Below are 17299 nucleotides of genomic sequence, written 5' to 3'. Positions count from 1 at the left end.
GTGCTGGGGCCCCTCTGGGTCACTGTGGGTGCTGGGACCCTCTGGGTCACTTTGGGTGCTGGGGCCCCTCTGGGTCACCCTGGAGTGCTGGGACCCTCGGGGTCACTTTGGGTGCTGGGGCCCCTCGGGGTCACTCTGGGTGCTGGGACCCTCTGGGTCACTTCGGGTGCTGGGACCCTCCAGGCCACCCGGGGTGCTGGGACCCCTCTGGGTCACTCTGGGTGCTGGGACCCTCTGGGTCACTTCGGGTGCTGGGACCCTCCGGGCCACCCGGGGTGCTGGGACCCCTCTGGGTCACTCTGGGTGCTGGGACCCCTCTGGGTCACTCTGGGTGCTGAGGCCCCTCTGGGTGCTAGGACCCTCCGGGCCACCCGGGGTGCTGGGGCCCCTCTGGGTCACCCTGGCGTGCTGGGACCCTCGGGGTCACTTTGGGTGCTGGGGCCCCTCTGGGTCACTCTGGGTGCTGGGACCCCTCTGGGTCACTTCGGGTGCTGGGACCCTCTGGGTCACTCTGGGTGCTGGGACCCTCTGGGTCACTTTGAGTGCTGGGGCCCCTCTGGGTCACCCTGGAGTGCTGGGACCCTCTGGGTCACTTTGGGTGCTGGGGCCCCTCTGGGTCACTCTGGGTGCTGGGACCCCTCTGGGTCACTCTGGGTGCTGGGGCCCCTCTGGGTGCTGGGACCCTCCGGGCCACCCGGGGTGCTGGGGCCCCTCTGGGTCACCCTGGAGTGCTGGGACCCTCGGGGTCACTTTGGGTGCTGGGGCCCCTCGGGGTCACTCTGGGTGCTGGGACCCTCTGGGTCACTTCGGGTGCTGGGACCCTCCGGGTCACTTCGGGTGCTGGGACCCTCCAGGCCACCCGGGGTGCTGGGACCCCTCTGGGTCACTCTGGGTGCTGGGACCCTCTGGGTCACTTCGGGTGCTGGGACCCTCCGGGCCACCCGGGGTGCTGGGACCCCTCTGGGTCACTCTGGGTGCTGGGACCCTCCGGGCCACCCCGCGTGCCCGGCGCCCTGCCGAGAGGGGCCGGCGGCAGGCGGGGCCCGGCGGGCCGCGGGAGCGGGCCCTGCCCGGGGCCCACGGGCCTTCGCGCCCGGCGGGGCCGAGCCGGCGGCGCCCGGGGAGCGCGGGCAGGGCCGGGGCGCGGCCGCGGCCCCTCCGACGGGACCGGCGGCGGCTGCCGGCCCTGCCCGCCGCGGCGCGAGCCCATGGCGGCGCGGCGCGTGCTGCCGGGGCCGCGCGTGCCGCGGGGCTGCAGGCGTGAGCGGGTGCGTGGCTCTCCGGGGAGGCGGGGCTGGGTCTGCCGCACGGATCCCTGCCCGTCCCTGTCTGCGTGTGTGTCTCCGAGGAGAGCGTGGTGCGTGTGCACGTGTCCGGCTGTGTGTGCGTGGGGGAGTCCCGCGGCTGCCGGGCGAGGCGCTGCCATCGCGGGGGCTGCGCGGCTGGAAGCGCCGCGGCTGCTCGGCGCGGCTTCCCCGGGCTGCCCGCGTTGCATCACCGAAGCTCCCGGTAAGACCCTTCTTCCCTTGGGAGCCGGCGCCGGGAAGGGAGGCGGCTCTGCCCCCCGCGGCCCCGTCCCGGCTGCCCGCGGCCCCGAGCGCGGCGGCGCCCGGCCGGGGCTGCCCCGGGGCTGCCCGGGCGGCGGGGAAGCCATCGGCGAGCGGCGGCGGCGGCGGCGGCGGCGGAGGGGTTAAGTGCGGGATCAGCTGTTCTCATGTCATTACGGATTCTCTTCATTTTATACAGAGCTCTGTTTGATGTCTGAATGCACAGGGGACTCCCCCTCCTCCTCCAACTCCCACCCCTTTTATTTCGCTCCCTCGCCCTCTCTCCCTTCCTCCTCCCCTTCCTTTCTCTCTCCCCGCTCCCGCTCTGGCTCACACACACCCTTTGCAGACCGTGCGCTCAGTGCCACTCTCTAATGGCACCGAAGTGAACCGGCGAGCGCTGCTCCCGGGGCGCGCCCGCAGCCGGCCCCCGCGGATGACCCCCTGCTAACTAGCGCCGAGGGGTCGGGAGGGACGGCCGAGGAGGGGAGAGCCCGAGGGGCGAGCCGGGAAGACGAGGATAGCGGTGTGCGGAAGAGGACGGACCCGCGAGCAGCTTCACGGCTACCTGTCGACACATGCTGTGCTCCATGGCTAACTCGGGCTGCCTCCTTGTCTCCAACTCAGGCATGCTTCCTCACTCTCTCCCCTGTCCTCCAGCCTTCCTCTACCTCCAACAGGTAAGTCACCCTCTCCGGGGGATTTTTTTGCTTTCCGGTTCACACGTGTTTCTGGCCGGTTCCCTCTCGGCAGAGGGTCGGAGCTTAACTGCTTCCTCCCTGGCCGCGGGGCCTCTCCGGCACTAGCCCCGCGGCACTGGCCAGTTGCGTTGCAGCGGTGGCTCGGGGTCCTCGGCCGCGATTCCTTGGGGGTTTCTCTGCCGAGGCGGCTGGGAGCGCGACCGGGGCTGGAGAGCGGGCTGAGACGCGGGCAGTGCGGCAGGCAGAGCCGCCAGCGCGGGTCCAGCGCTTTCCCTGCCTCGGCGCCGCTGCCGTTCGGCAGAGGCGAGGGGCGATGATGGATGCTCGGATAAAGGAATGAGGCTCCTGCGTGGCCTGAGCAGCCTCCGGGGAGAAGCGAAGGTGATGAGCTTGTGCACGCACACGCGTGTGCGCCTATGTGTGTGTGCGCGTGTGCCGTCACGTCTTGCCTGTCTGCAGCCGGGCCGCGGGGTTGAGCGTGCGTGGGTTTGTCTTGCTGTCGGCAGGAAGGTGCTGCGGAGGGACCCAGGGGGGCGGTGGGTCCAGAGGGGGCCCAGGCTGTCGGTTTGGTCAACTTCTGGCCAGGACACGCTGTCCCGCGGGGCTGCCCTTCGGGTCCCACGCTGGACCCAGCGCGCCAGGTTTCCGGGCTTGTCGTCCCCGGGGAAGCGCAGCTTGGGAGAGGCAGCGTTTTCTTCAAAAGCCTCTTTGCTGCATCGGAAATCCCGTCTCCCAGCCAGGCGAACTGCTCTATTTGTGCTTTCAGGAGTTTAAAAATTCATAGCATCCTCACCGCACTCGGCGTGGCCTGCGCGGCTCACCCGGCAGCCGAGGACAGGCAGCGCGGGCGCGGGCGCAAACCCTCCCACCCCAGCAGGGAAGGGCTGGGCAGCGTTCCGGTTCCTCGGGATGTCTGTAGCCTGCGTCCGAGCGGGCTTGCGGCCGGAGCGTGGCCGCGCTGGTGGTGGGGACGGCAGGGCCCAGGGTTGCTCCATCTGGCATGCTGGGGATGGGGCTGGCAAACCTGGCGCTGCCGCTGGTTATACAAGTGCAGCGGTGGCCACGGGGTGCGCACGGGGCCGGGGCTCATGCGGGGGCTGCTGCAGAGGCCGGCCAAGACGGGTGCGTGATTTATTGCACCCTCCTGCAAGCCGAGGCTGGGGAGAGCTGGGGCTGGGCTGGATTTCGGTCTCGGCTTCCCCAGGCTGCAGCGAGGTCCCCGCGGCTGCTGCTCGGCTGCCCAGGCATGTCTGGCACCGAGCAGAAACTGACCCTGAGCCCCCGCCCGGCCCCGGGGAGGTTTTCTGTCCCTCTGAAGGGAGCACATGGATGCTTTGAACCGGCAGCCAGCGCAGGGCCCAGAGCCTTTGTTGGGAGCGGCCGGCAGCGTGGGCGATTTCCCTCTCCGGCTGGGATCCCCTCGTCCCCCGGCTGCCACGAGGGGCTCGGCTGTGCCGCTCGCCCTGTGGAGCGCTCCGGCACGGACCGGCTGCCCTGCCTGCCGGCTTCCGGGGCTGCGGCTGGAGGCAGCAGGGACCGGCAGCGTTGCGGGCAGGTGTGGGCTGCCTGCTGCCGGCACCCAGCTGGGCTGCGCACAAATGGAGTTTGGGGTCCCTGGGAAGGAGCAGCTCTTCCCCGATGCACGGCTCTCTGCACCCAGCAGCTCCTGGTTCCCCCATCGCCCTGTTTGTTTCAATTTGGCCGTCGTGTTTAGCGTCTCTTCCTCCCCGCTCTCCCAGAAGCCTCCTGCTCCTTGGCAGCAGGTCTGGACTCACGAGCCAGGAAGGAGGGCTTTATTAAGAGATTTGGAGTTGGATTTTCACCCAGCTAATGAGCGCGATGGAGGCCAAAATCTCTGTCCTCTTCCCAGGGCTTGTCCCTCGCTGAGGTTCTGCACCCAGTCCTTGGGACGGGGTGTTCCTGGTGTGTGTCACAACGAGGCGTCAGGCAGAGGGACATCACTGGCAGCCATCATGTGGGGAAGGGACAGGGGGCACGCACTGCCGCCGGGCTCCTCATCCTGCCCGGCTGAGCAATGGGCCTGCCTGGCACCTGGTATTTTAGCCTTGAATTCGCTCTGGATTTTGGACGCGCACACCTTCGGCACGCCTGCGCTAGAGGAGTGCGCAGGGAGCGATGCTGCCTCTGCCCGTGGGCACCTGCCCGCCACGGAGCTTGCCTCTGGCCAGCTGGCTCGACTCGCCTGTGCGTGGCCAGAGACGCCTGGAGGGGTTTAACCGACTGTCCCTGAAGGTGTTGTGGCACGGGGTCTGTGGGGGCTCAGTTGAGACTCCCTGGGTTACGGTTCCCTGTCCGGAGCGTGCGTGTACGTAGGGAGGCAGATGTCCGTGCGTCAGTCCTGGGGTGGGCACATGCAGGCAGATGGTGCCTGAGCCCCACGGCTGCAGGGTCCCGTGCTGGCCACCAGCTCCTCCTGTGCCAGGGCACGTGTCTGGCTGGGCTGGACTGGGCTGGCCAGGGGGGCCAAGACCTGCGGGGCCGCGGGGTCTGCGCACAGTAGCCGGCCTTACCCCCTTCCATCACGTGCTCTCCCCGCAGGGAGCTTGTTGGCGTTTGCTGTATTGGTTCCCAAGGAGGCCGCTCGTGTTTCGTAGCTCCCCGGCTCCGGCATTTTCGACAGTGCTGGTATTTGAAGGAACGACCAAGAAATGAAGTTGCCTACAAAACTTTGATTAGCCCAGCACCAGGGAAAATCCAGCTGCCCACAGGCTCTGGCGGTGCAAATGGCTCATCCAAGCGGCTGCGGGCGCCTTGCAGCTCGCTCAGCTCAGCTCCCTCCGCGCAGCTGCGCGGCCGCTCCAGCCCTAGCCGCAGGAGCTGTGGTTCGTGGCACTCCACATGGTGCAGCCACGCTGCACGCAGGAATCGCCCCCTGCCCTGCCACGCTGCAGCGCCAGGGCAGGAGCGGGGCTCCCGAGGGGCCGGGAGGGGAAGGGGCTGCAGGGCAAGCGGCAGGAGGGTGGGTGCACGCCCATGGTGGAGCAGCCCACGCTGGTGGGGCAGGCGGGAGCACCACGTCCTTCGGTGGGGCTCGGCGGTAACGTTCAGCTCTTGCTCAGCAGGGACCTGGGTGCAGAGGGAGACTTTGGTGGCTGCGTTTCGTTAACAGAGGCATCGGTCGCTGCTTAAAAAGTGTCACCGCTGTACTTACAAGCGAGCAGCTAATGGCTCCAGGACGAGGCACGGTGCTGACCTGGAACGGTCCCGGGCTCTGAGGCTCAGCATTGGCGTTGGAGCACGGCGCAGACCCAGGCACAGGCAGCGATGCGCGTGCGGGGCTGGACGCGAGTGCAGGTTGGCGTACAGCTGGGCTGAAACCCACCGCAGAGCTGCCCCTGAGGTGCCGCTCGCCGGGGGCATCCCCGTGCCCGCGGTCGCACCACGCTGCCCAGCCTGCAGCGCAGGAGGCTCAGCTGAGCAGCGCCCGGCCCGCTGGGAAACAGACTCTGCAAAAGGCTGCTTGGAAAATTCCTTTCCAAAAGGGCTGCTGCCAAGTTTAGCATATTATATTTTTAGGGAGCAAGTCTATTCTGAGCAATATCGTAGCGTGTTGCAGCAGCGGGTTTGTTTCAAACCTGGTTTCTCCCCCTGCTCGTGCATCGCTCGGATGCGAGACCCAGCGCGGCGGCTCCTGGCTCCGGCCGAACGCCCGCACTGCAGCGGCCGCCTTGCTTGCACGGTGGAGGACAGGCTTTAAAGCTGCAAAAAACATGTTTTCCTTTTTTTTAATATATTGAAAACACTGACATTAATTTTAGCTTTGCAAAGCTGGTTTTCCCACAATAGCTGTAATTTAGGCCTACACTGCCTGGCGATGCTCTTTTTATAGGTGTATTCCTATTTTAGTACTATAGTGATGGGTGAATGAGTAGATTAAATTAGATTTAGTATCTATCATTCTTTAAAGCATTACAGGCAGCCGGTGGAGGGGTATGGTTTAACAAAGAAGAAAGACTAATTAGGAGAGCAGGCACTGCTGCCCACGCCAGCTCCCACCGCCTCCGGCCCGGCTGCCCCCGGCCGCAGCCGCCCTTGCTCAGGGCCCAGAGTCCAAATAGGAAAGCGCATTTGAACGAGATTTTCCTGCGCTGCCCCAGGGCCGGAATGGCTCCGGGCTTTGCAGCCGGGGCCGGGCGGGATGCTGAGTGACGGGTGCTGGGGCCGAGCACCCCGGGCTCCTCGCTCCTCCGGGGATCTGCAGAGTCACGGCGGAGACTTGGCTCCCCGGCTGCTCTCCCCACGGGGCGAGCGCTGCTGCCAGCTCCTGCCTGGGTCCTGCTGCTGGCCCCGGACGGGACTCCTGCACGTGGGTGCGTTGCATCTGTCGCGCCGGAGGGACCTTGGCAGCGGGGCCCTGCTGGCACCGACCCTGGCCTGAGCGCGGTGGCTCTGCGGGCAGCAGGAGCGATGCTGCCACGTTCCCAGGGCTTGCGTCTGTGAATTGACAGGATTCAGTGGTGGAGCCGGCGAGCAGCGGGGGCACCGAGGCGCTCGGTGGCCTCTCCAGAAAGGGCATTACTCCCTTAGGTGCAGCTGGTATCGGCAAGCGGGCATGCTGGGCGTGCATGGGGCTGGGCTCCAGGGAAGGGAGGGGGGAGGCTTGGGAAAGCGCTGGCATCGGGGAACGCTGGGAAGGATGCCTTGGCACAGGAGGGAACCAAGCGTCCGAGGAAGGAGCTGGGTCTTCCCAGTGCTGGGACGCCCAGGCTGGGGCAGAGGAGGCTCCAAGCCGGTGGAAAGCCGTGGCTTTGGCGTTCCTGCTGGGGCCACGGCAGCCAGGCCAGCCCAGCCCCATCCAGCCGGGCCGCGGGCGGGGGGACGGGAGCTGGGCTGAGCAGGGAGCGCTGCGGGTGAACGGCAGCCCCCAGCGAGAGCCCAGGGGTGCAGGTCGAGCGTGGGCGCAGGCCCCCTGGTGCGGGGGACACACAGGCGCCCGTGTGCTCGGCCGGGCTGCGAGGCAGCGCCTGCACATCCCTGCCTGTGCCAGGGCCCCAGCACTGAGGCTGCTCCCTGCGGCAGCGGCTATCGCCCGGTGAGCCCCGCTGTGCCGGTGCGAGCCCCAGCGTGAGCCCGGCAGCGTGTGACCAGGGGGCTCTGCAGTCCTGGCCGTGCCGTGACTACTGGCTCGGTGAAACGCCACTGCCGTCGAGCAGGCTCGGAGCGCCAGGCCGCCCGCAGGGCTTCACACCTCCGCTGCCCGCAGGCAAGCGTGGCCGTACCGCGGGCAGCCCTAGCAGGGCTTTAATCTGCGCCACCTTCCTCGGCGTTCAGCCGGCCAGGCAGGAGCAGACGTCCTCCCTTGCTCCCTGGGGCGAGGGCCACGGCGGCGGTGGCACCGCTGGCGCTGCAGCCCAGCTGGCAGCTCGGGGAGCAGCCCCCCTGACCCGAGCTTGGTGGGCTGCAGGCTGGGGGAGGCGCTGGCCTGGGCACAGAGTCTGGCTAGGGAGGGACGAAAGGCCACGTCCCAGCGGGTGACAGGGTTTGTGGTGGCCGCCGCAGGACAGGCATCCGCCGGGGCCGCAGGCATTGCCTGCAGGGGGTCAGGTGTGGTTCCTAAATCCCCTACAAGCCCCGCTGTCCCCAGCTGGTGTCCCCCCGCCCAGATTCTCGCTTTGCCCCCCTGGCACCTTCCCGAGCGTCCGGCCGGCTCCAGCGGTCGGCAGCCACGGCATCCCCCGGGGCAGAGCCCCCACCCCAGCGGCCTTGGCGTCCCAGCTGCGCTGCACGGATCTCACAGGCGGGGTTTGCACAGCATCAGCAGGATTCGCTCCAGCCCCTGTGTGAGCAGCACTGCTGAGATGTGATCCCTGGCAGCAATAACCTATTAAACAGAGTGAGACGAGCGCTGGAAGGAGACCCAGTTGGAGCAGGCGGTTTGCGGGGATGGTGCTGGGAGCGGCACTTGGGCAGCCCTCCCCTCTGGGCTGGTGCTGCCAGGGTTTCGGTGCGTGGCACAGGCCAGTGCTGCCAGGGAAGGCAGGCGGTTTGGGGACTTGTAGGGGTCAGCGCCTGCGGAGCCAGGTCCTGCTCCCACCCTCGGGGATCTCAGCCGTTCCCCCTCCGTCAGAGAGCCGGGGGCTGCTGCGCCCCGGTCCCGGGAGGGCTCCCACCAGCATGAGGTGGGTGCTGGGGCTGGAGCGTGTCCGCGGAGCCAGGGTGGCCGCGTGCCCACCGGGTCCCTGTGGCCGGCACCCAGGCGTGGTGGCTGGTGCGTGCCGGCAGGGCCATGCTGGCGGTGGGGCTCGCTGCGAGACGTAGGGGTGGTGGCAGCCAGCGTGCCCGGCGGTGGCCCCACGGTGGCCCCGTGGCAGGGGTTGAGGCAGGTCTGGCTGCTCCCGCTCCCCCTCACTGGAGCGCCGGGCTTGCAGCACTTTGTCATGATTTTCCCCCCGTCTCCGAGCAGCGATCCCTCACCGCCTGCATCACCCGAGTAGAAAATGACACATAAGCTGGCATGATTGCCGTGGCTCCCAGCGCCCCACGGCAGCTCTTCCCTGGCGGCGCGGGGGGCTGAGCGGGGCGGGTGGCACGCTGCCCGGCCCCCGGCTCCTCACCCTGTGCTCCCGCCTGCCGTCACGTCCCTCTCCAGCCGAGCTGCAGCAGAGCCGGGGAGAGGAGGGGAGCGGCGGTGTCGAGGCGGCACGGCAGTGAAGCCGAGCGGCAGAGCGCCGTGCCCGGCTGCCCGTGGGCCCCGTCCTGCCCTGGCCGCTCGCCTCCCCCTCTGCTCCGTGCCCGGCACCGTGCCAGGGCCCACGCTGCTCCTCTGCGTCCCCACGGCCTCCTGCAGCTCTCTGCGGTGCCGGGGAGCCCCCAGCAGCGCGTGCCCGCCCCGTCTGTCGGCGTCCCGTCTGTCGGCACCCCTTCAGCGGCTTTCGGGCCCAGCTGAGGCCGGTGTCTACCGGCAGATTCCTGTCCCTGTCTTTTCGCCCAGGCTGGCCGGGGACGTGGCCGGGGATGCGCTGCGCTGGCGGGGCTGGAGCTCGAGCCTCGGGGTCCGGGCTGCAAGCCGGGGCTGTGCTGGCTGCACCCCTGCTCCGGCTGCCCGGCCGGACGCGCGGGTACCGGGTGTGCGGCCAGCTCGTACCCTGGCAGCGGGGCCGGTCGGGGCGTGCGTGCAAAGCCCCTTGCGTGCGCAGGAGCTGCCCGGGGAGGGAAGCGGGCGAAGGACGTGCAGGTCCTGCTTCGGTGCAGGGGTCGGAGAGCCCGGGCTGAGCTGAGGTCTGGCTCTGGGACGGGGTCCCGCAGGGGAGCAGCAGCAGGGCTGTCCCTGAGCGTGCCCAGGGGAGCCCTGGCACCGGCTGTGGAGGGGAGCAGCCCCCAGGCTGGGGGGATCCCGCGTCCCCCCCGGCCTGCGCCCGCTCGGCGTCTCCCCGCCACGGCGCCAGCCGCAGCCTTCAAACGGCTCTTGTATAAAACCAAAAATGGGGAGAGAAGAGCGGGAGCAGGCGACAGTGGCAGCTTATTTGTGATCTGCATTGTGTGGGGAGCTCTTAATTAGAGCTAATTAGACTAATTAACTTGCAAATGAGAAACTCGTCTTTTTCTCCTTTCACAAGAAAAAATAAAAAAGACGAACAACAAGATAAATATTGAGGCTAATTACTTTGTACCTGCTGCAGAGCCCTTCCAGCTCGCAGGATGCCCCTCTCCCGACCAGCATACCTGCCCGAAACGGTGTGCCGTGGCGTGCCATGCCTGTCCCTGTCCTGGTGTCCTTGCGTTGGCTGTCCCCACTCATGGCTGGTCCCACGGCAGGGCACAGCTGCCCACGTCCCTGCGGTCCCCGCTGGCGGAGCAGGACCACCCACCATCCTCTACGCACCCTCGTGCCCCGGTGCCCGGCAAGGACGTGGTGCGTGTCCAGGAGCCGGTGGGGGCAGTGGCCTCCGTTCTGGCGCTCAGCCTTGGCCGCCAGGTCCTGGTGATGGCCGGTGCCTCAGAGGGCATGGCACCAGCATCGTGCCCCGGCACCCTCCGCACCGAACTCATCCCATCCTACCCTGGGGGACCGGAGCTGGGGGGGGGGGCCTCCACGGCACCACAGGGTCCCGGCTGGTTTCCAGCTCTTCCCTCATGGCGTCTCTGGTTTCCCCCTCGCTCTGCTGCCGCAACACCCCAGGGGCTTTGTTAGCACAACTCAGTTCAAATGTCTGATTAGTCTTTAGGAGATCGAGAGGTCAATTTTCCACAGCTCCTTCCTCTCCATTTAACTAATTTAACTGCGCGATTGTTACAAATTTCATTTTATTATACCCCTGCTTCTCAGTCCAATTGAATTACCAAAATCTCATTTTCTCAGAAGTGCTGAATATGTAATTAGAGGAAAAATTATGCTTCTGACTGCCTATTAGAGAGGGCTGCGTGAGAGAGCTTGTCCGGGCGTACACGCAGGTCCGCGGTTCCCTGAGCGCCCACGCTGGCCGGTGCGAGCATGCGTGCGCTTGCGAGGCTGCGCGCAAGCAAGCGCCACGTGTGGCTGTGCCAGAGCCCCAGCGTGGCAGCCGTGTGACAGTGACAGGGGGCAACGGGTGGGTTCCTGGGTGCGAAGGGCTTTGCAGGAGTGGGGCAGGGTCCGGGCAGTGCTGGCTGGGCTCCTTGGGGACCTGCGAGCCCTGGGGCAAGGCGCAGGGATGGCGGCTGGAGCCGGCGTGGTGCTCGTGGGGCAGGCGCGAGGCCGGCAGATGTGGCCATTCATCCTGCTGCTCACTGTGTCTTGAGCTGTCTGGATCCAGCCGGGCTGGACTCGGCTGCCGGTAGCTCCGGTAGCACCGCACAAGGGCCGCGGCTGCCGGGGAGCTGCCGGGGGCAGCCGGCGGGGGGAACGCCGGTCCACGGGCAGGAGCAGCCTCTCGGCAGGTGCTGGGAGCGGCCGGGGACGTGAGCCCAGCGCTGCGCCTGCGCTTGTCTTATGAAACCCGGGGCAGGGCTGGGAGCCGGCAGCCCCGGCAGCAGCAGCCCCGTTCTCAGGCACTAGCGATGCCCCAGGCACCCTGGCCCCCGCTCACGTCCCCGCACCGGGACCCGCTCAAGGGCCTGGGAGGGACCGTAGCCCTGCCAGTGCGTGGCTCCTCCAGAGGGAGATGCCTGCTCCTCTCTGGGCCCTGCCCGCCTCTGCCTGTGCTGTGACGGCCACCCACGCGCCTTAGCTCAGCAGCGTGGGCTGGGACACCCGAAGGTGCCCTGTCCCCTCCGGAGCCCCTCTGCGTGTCTCTCTCTGGGTGCACTGGGGACGAGGCACCCTGCAGCCCTTCCCAGAGCAGCAGCTGCTCTCCAGAGCCCCCGGTCCCTGCCGGCGGTGGGAGACGGCGGCTGTCCCCCAGGACGACCGGCAGCAGCAGCCAGGCCAGCCCTGGCATGGCTTGGCCACTCTGGTGCGCAGAGCCGTGCGGTGCATGGGCACCCGCGTCCGACGCTCCGGTGCCTGCAGGGCTCAGGAGGAGCAGGCAGCTCAGGCGGATGCTGCTGAGGACTCGGGTCCTCCCCACCCTGCAGCCAGGCTTGTGCCTCGCGTGCCTGCCTGTCCCTTGTGCCTGCGTCCCAAACCCTTTGGTGGCTGTTGGGGACCAAGCGTTGCTGGGAGTCCCGGCCAACACTGCGTACGCCAGATCTGTGTTGCTCCGGTGTGCCTGTGAGAAGAGCTGTGCCGGAGGGGCCGGCCTGGCCGGGAGCAGCTGGGAGCTGCTGCGGATGAGCCCTGGCACCGCTGGCGATGCTGGGCCCTGCTCAGGAGAGAGGAGAGTGTCACGCATCCCAGAGCTGTGGTCCTCCCGCTTGCTGCGGGCCTGATCCTGTCACGTCTCTGGCGGTGACGCGGCCCGGTCCCTCCCCGGTGCAGCGGCACAGGTACATGAGCCTGGGAGATGTCAGCCGCATGCAGGCAGGGGGTGGCCGGGAGCCCCCCCAAGCACCCCCGTCTCGCCTCGGTTACACAACATTATCATTTCATAATACCCTGAAATATACATGAAGTTGGCTGAATGCAGATGAAATTGCACCATTTACTTCATGAATATTTCATGCAGCCTCAGCTCCAAAGTTTCCGGCTGGTGGAGCCAGGAGCTGGGGCCGGACCCTGCTCCCCCCCTGCCCCGCGCGGGAGGGGACGGGGACGCGTGGGCGGGTCTGCGCCCACTGCCCGGGCTGGCGCCTCGTCCCCGCTGCCGCTGGGTGCCGCTGGGTGCCGCTGGGTGCTGCTGGGTGCTGTTGGGTGCTGTTGGGTGCTGTTGGGTGCTGCTGGGTGCTGCTGGGTGCTGTTGGGTGCCGCTGGGTGCTGTTGGGTGCCGTTGGGTGCTGCTGGGAGCTGCCAGCCGGCCCGGCCTTCCTCCGTGGGCAGCCACGCAGCCGGGCTCTGCTGTCGGGGCTCACGGGCGAGGGCAGGAGCCAGCCCCGTGGCCCTGGGCCGGCCAGGGCCAGCTCCCCTCTGGCAGGGTCCTGGCGCAGGGGAGCGGGGCAGAGGGGGCCGGGACGGTGTGTAGCAGCCCGGAAAAATGGTCTTTTTCCCGTGCCGGCAGCCTGCCCTGCCTTCCCCCGGCTCCTCCTCCTCCTCCTCCTCTCGCGCCGTCGCTCCTGCCCCTCGGGTCCTGCCTGTTCTCTCCAGCCCCGCTGCTCTTCGCAGAGCTTCCCGCTTGAGCATCCCTGGCAGATGCCATTAGCAGCTCTCACCCCTCCCCTGCCTCCTCCTTAATGAAGACATTAAGCATGGCAGCTGCTACCTCCGGCCTCCGCAGCTCCTCACCTCCTTTCACGGCTCCTTCCCGGGGGGGTGATTCCCCCGTTGTCCCCCCCCGGCTCTCTGCGGGGCCGCGATGACCTCCGTTCTGGGGAGGAGAGGAGAAGCGACCTGCCATCATCTCCCGCTGGCCCCCACGGCGGGCAGGGCTTCTCCCTCCCGGGGCCAGGGATGTCCCTGCGGCGAGCACCCCGACGCTGCTCCCCTGCTGCAGCCCGGGGCTCTGTGGCCGGTGCCTGCTCGGGGCCCGGCGCGCTGCTTTGTATGGATGGCGCAGCGTTTTAGGTAATGAAATATTCACAGGTCAGTGATTCCTTGAGAAATGACGGGGATCAGTCAATTCCTTTTCAGGGAGTAATTTTCTTCCCCTTCACGGCCTCTGTTTCATGTTGACAGTCATTAGCATGAGCGAGCGGCTGGATCGAAGGGGGGACATCGTGGCTGTCACGCAGATGAGCCGTGCCGGGCACGGCCTCGTGGTAGCCCGCGGTGACGGCACAGCTACGTGGCGCCTGGGGGGCACGTGGGGCCGTGCGAGGACCCTCCTGCCGCCACCGGGGCATTTGCTGAGCCCGTCTCTGCCGCCCGGCACAGCACGGTGCCGCTGCACCACCCTGCTCCGAGGCAGCGGGCGCGAGGGCCGATGCTCCCGTCAGCCTCCCTGTGCGCTGCCCCAGTCCGTCCCCAGCTCTGTGTCCTGCTGGCAGGCGCGGCGGTCCCGCCACAGCGACGCGCTGCAGACCTGTTGCAGCAGCGAGCAGCTGCCCTGGCGCAGGCGGGCTCGGGTGCCCTCGGAGAATTGCTCGACACCCTTCTCCGTGCTCAGCTCTGACCTCGGGCTGTCTCGCCGCGCGGCCAGGGGACGCCCTGACAGCGAGCGAGCAAGCAGGAGTCAGTCTGGGTCAGGGTAACGCGCTCGCTGCCTGCCTGCCTGCCTGCCTGCGCTGCCTGCGGGGTGTGCTGCCCACTGAGGCTTTGCAGCTTGGAGGAACATCTTGGTGGCCTCCTTGGATGCTGTGGTGCGATCAGGACCCCAGCCTCTCGCTGCACCCCTTGGTGGGTGGCTGGTTCCCGGGAGAGGGAGCGGGACAGCCGCAGGCATCGGGGACCGGAGCCGGGCTGGCTGCCCGCGGCTGCCTGCGGATCCGTCCTGCCCGCGGCTGCAGGTCCTGGGTGCGCACTGCTCTCGGGGCTCCCTTCTCGCTGGCGGTGGGGAGGTGCGCAGCGAGGGGACTATGCCCCCTCCCCAGCTGCTCCGGGGCTTGGCACGCTGCTGTCCAGCCAGGCTGCACGTGTGCCGGGACCAGGCGGTGCCGTGCCGCCCCTGCAGCCTGCACCAGCAGCACTGCGGTGCAGTGCTTCCGAGCGCAGCGCGCGGGAAGGGGACATCCAGAGGCAGAGCTGGCCGGGTGGGGGTTGCCCTGGGCTGGAAACGAGAGCAGGAACGGGCCAAGGCAGCGGGATGGCTGGGAGGCTTTTGGAGGAAACTCTGGGCACGTTTGTGGTGGCCGGGGGGTCGCAGGGGAGGGGAGCAGCCCCAGGACAGGCTGCCGCCTGGTTGTGAATCGTGACCGTGTGTGCGAGCAGAGGCTCTGGCTGAGCGTGGGCGTGGCTCGCTGGCCAGCCTTGTGGGGCCACCATGGGGCCACCGCACTGCCCGTCCGTGGGTGGCAGCGGGTGACAGTTGCTCATGAGCGGTCAATAACTCAGGGGAGTTCACATGCTGCACCTTTGCGCCGTGCCGGCAGGACGCCCGTCGCGGGCGAGGTGCGGTGGCACGTTGCAGGGTGCCCAGGGCCAGCGGGTGCCCTCTGGTTAGCACAGGCGCTCTGCACTCAGCTGACTGCTCAGACGCGTCCTCTGCATTTGGGGGCTCCCGGTGTGTTATTTTCTTAAAAAGGAGCAAATGTTAAAAATGGCGTCGTCAGCCCCGAGCTGACAGGCACAATCACCAAAGTGCGGCGTCGGCAGGAACTGGCCCCACGCGCTAAATGACTTGAAAGGAAATGGCCTGGATTGTGCTGAGGAGGCAGAGTGCGGTGGGGAGAAAGCAAGTGGAGCAAACAAAAAAACTTCATTAATTAAAGAAACTCGTTAATGAGGGACATTTAATCAGCTAAAGATGATATCCACCCTCTGTCTGCTGCGGCAGCTGCTGTGCAGGGCTGGTGGCACAAGGCTGAGCCACACGGAGGGGACGCTGCGCTGGGGACGCCACGCAGGGGACCTCGGGGTCCCTCCAGCTCTGCCCTCCAGGGCCGGGCTCGGGGAGCGGCCTCCCGCAGCCAGCTGGACGGAGCCGCTCTTGGGGGGCTCTCCTGGCCCCGGGCTCCTCGGCGCGGTGCTCTGCCAAGGAGCCGGGAGGCAGTGGGACGCCGACCAGCCTGCGGGATGCAGCAGCATGTGCCGCGCTTCCCAGAGCCACTTCTTCCCTTGACGGCAAAGGCCTTAGCTCCCCCTCCCAGCCCCTCTGCTGCCGTCCTCGGGGCCATGGTGTTTTGGCACAGGGCCGTGCCACAGCCCTGCCGGCGTCCTGCCCAGGCAGACAGGCAGCACAGGTGGCAGGGTGCTGCTTTTGCCCCCCATACCGTGTTAAATACCGCCGGCTTTGCTCCGCGCTCGGTCTCGCGTACCGCACTAATCTCCCGTCTCGTTTACTAAATGAGGGCCACGGGCCATTAATAATCAGAATTTCTTTTAATGCAAATGCGGAAAGCCGCCCCACAAAGCGCCGTGCGGGAGCATCTCCCACGCCCCCAGGAGGGACGCGCGGTGCGCGAGCGAGGGACGCCTGTCGGAGCCCCCCGTCCCTGGCACCCACGGGTTGGCACCGCACCACAGGCTCCCCGCGCGGCCGGGCACCCCGAGCTGGGAGCACCCGGCTGCAGGTCGGTGCCGTCTGGCTGCCTCCCCTGGGGTGCAGGTATGGGTCCCCAGGGCCCCCCGGGCACTCGGCACAGGGAGGGACCCAGGGAAAGGGCTGCTCCCCGTGCAGGCTCAGGGGCTGCTGTGGGGCCGGAGCCCAGGAACCCTCCGGGGAGGAGCAGAGGGGCCCCGGCGCTGCCCGGGCACGGGGCTTTTCCCACGCTGCAGGCAGCCCAGAGCAGCCGGCAGGGGAGGACGCAGGCAGCGCGGGCCGCGGAGCCGAGCAGCAGCCGTTTCCCTGTGACGTCAACGAGCATCGCGCAGCCAAACCTGTCGCCATCCCCCTCCCCGCGGGGCCCTCGCCCCCGCCAGCCCCCCGCCACCGAGCCGAGCGGCCCCGTCCCCGCCCGGGGATGGACGGGCAGCGCTGGCGGGAGGGAGGCGCTGGGAGCCGTAGATCTGCGCCTCTGCAGCACCAGCAGCCCCGGCGACAGCGAGCAGCAAAACAGGGGAACCTAATGGTCCCTGAATGAAATAATACTTGGGCTGACAAGCACTGCGACAGCCCTAATTAATAACGGATATGAACGTGGCTGTCGGGATGGGCTGGCGAGGAGCCAGCGGGGCCCGAGACCCGGGCAGGTGGGGATGGTCCCTGCCCCGGCGCCCATCTGCGTCCCCCTGCCCGCTGCCTCTTCCTGCCTGGGCAGCAGTGCCCGTCCCCACTGTGACGGTGGCTGATCCTGGCTACGGTGACAGCAAGGATGAGCGTCCAGCGTGGAGCATGTGGGAGTGCTGCAGGCTGCTCCTGCTGCTGGCTCTGAGCACGCAGGCAGGGAGGGATGGGCACCGGCACCAGGGATGCAGGCAGGGAGGGATGGGCACCGGGCACCGGGGATGCAGGCAGGGAGGGTCGGGCGCTGGGAGCACGACTGCTGTGACCGTTCGGTGTCTGCCCGCTCCCCAGAGCAGGCTCAGGCGCTGGGGCCAGGCTGAGCTCAGGGTGGAAACCTTCCAGCCTGCGAGGTGGGGTTTGCCCCTGCGGCGCAGGCAGGAGCGGTGCCCCGGCTGCCTGGCGCGGGGGCAGTGCCGGGGAAGGGGCTCCGCTGTCCTGCAGCATCGGCAGCCCCGGGCCGCGCTGGCAGGTGCATCTGGCTGGCGCGTCCCCGAGCAGCTGAGTCAGCACAGGAAGGCGCTGGCGAGCCTGCCAATGACTTGCAGATCCGTAGCAGGATTATTCACGCTGGGTTTGCATGTGGTCCCCGCCGTGCCCCCGGCGCGGGCTCCGCTGTCTCCCTCGCAGGTGCGACGGCCCTGCCAGCTGGGGGACAGCGGCCGGCAGCGCGGCCCCCCCGCCTGCCCCCCTCCGTCCCTCCGCACCATAAATCGGCCACACATACAATTAAGGAGCTTGTCTCCACGGGCTGAGCCGCAGA

At 67.9% G+C, this 17299-nt stretch overlaps 1 protein-coding gene across 12 annotated transcripts in view; it reads left to right on the top strand.

Annotated features, from left to right (window-relative positions):
* The window catches only part of RBFOX3 (RNA binding fox-1 homolog 3), a 193178-nt gene that overhangs the window by 166751 nt on the left and 9128 nt on the right, over window positions 1-17299 (top strand). For 4 of the 12 annotated variants that reach the window (XM_072881097.1, XM_072881091.1, XM_072881090.1 and 1 more), the window contains exons 1-2: window positions 1389-1509; window positions 1747-2227. The exons of 4 other annotated variants lie outside the window; for them this stretch is intronic. In XM_072881097.1, the coding sequence (XP_072737198.1) occupies window positions 2126-2227 (102 nt within the window). In that variant the 5' untranslated portion in view covers window positions 1389-1509; window positions 1747-2125. Of the gene's footprint in view, window positions 1-1388; window positions 1510-1746; window positions 2228-17299 lie in introns of those variants that run through there. 4 more of the 12 variants (XM_072881094.1, XM_072881093.1, XM_072881095.1 and 1 more) reach the window with 3 other exon arrangements.

The sequence above is a fragment of the Ciconia boyciana genome, chromosome 16 (assembly GCF_034638445.1).
Source record: "Ciconia boyciana chromosome 16, ASM3463844v1, whole genome shotgun sequence".
In the NCBI taxonomy this organism is placed as follows: Eukaryota; Metazoa; Chordata; class Aves; order Ciconiiformes; family Ciconiidae; genus Ciconia; species Ciconia boyciana.
This window is presented reverse-complemented; position numbering and strand designations above follow the sequence as displayed.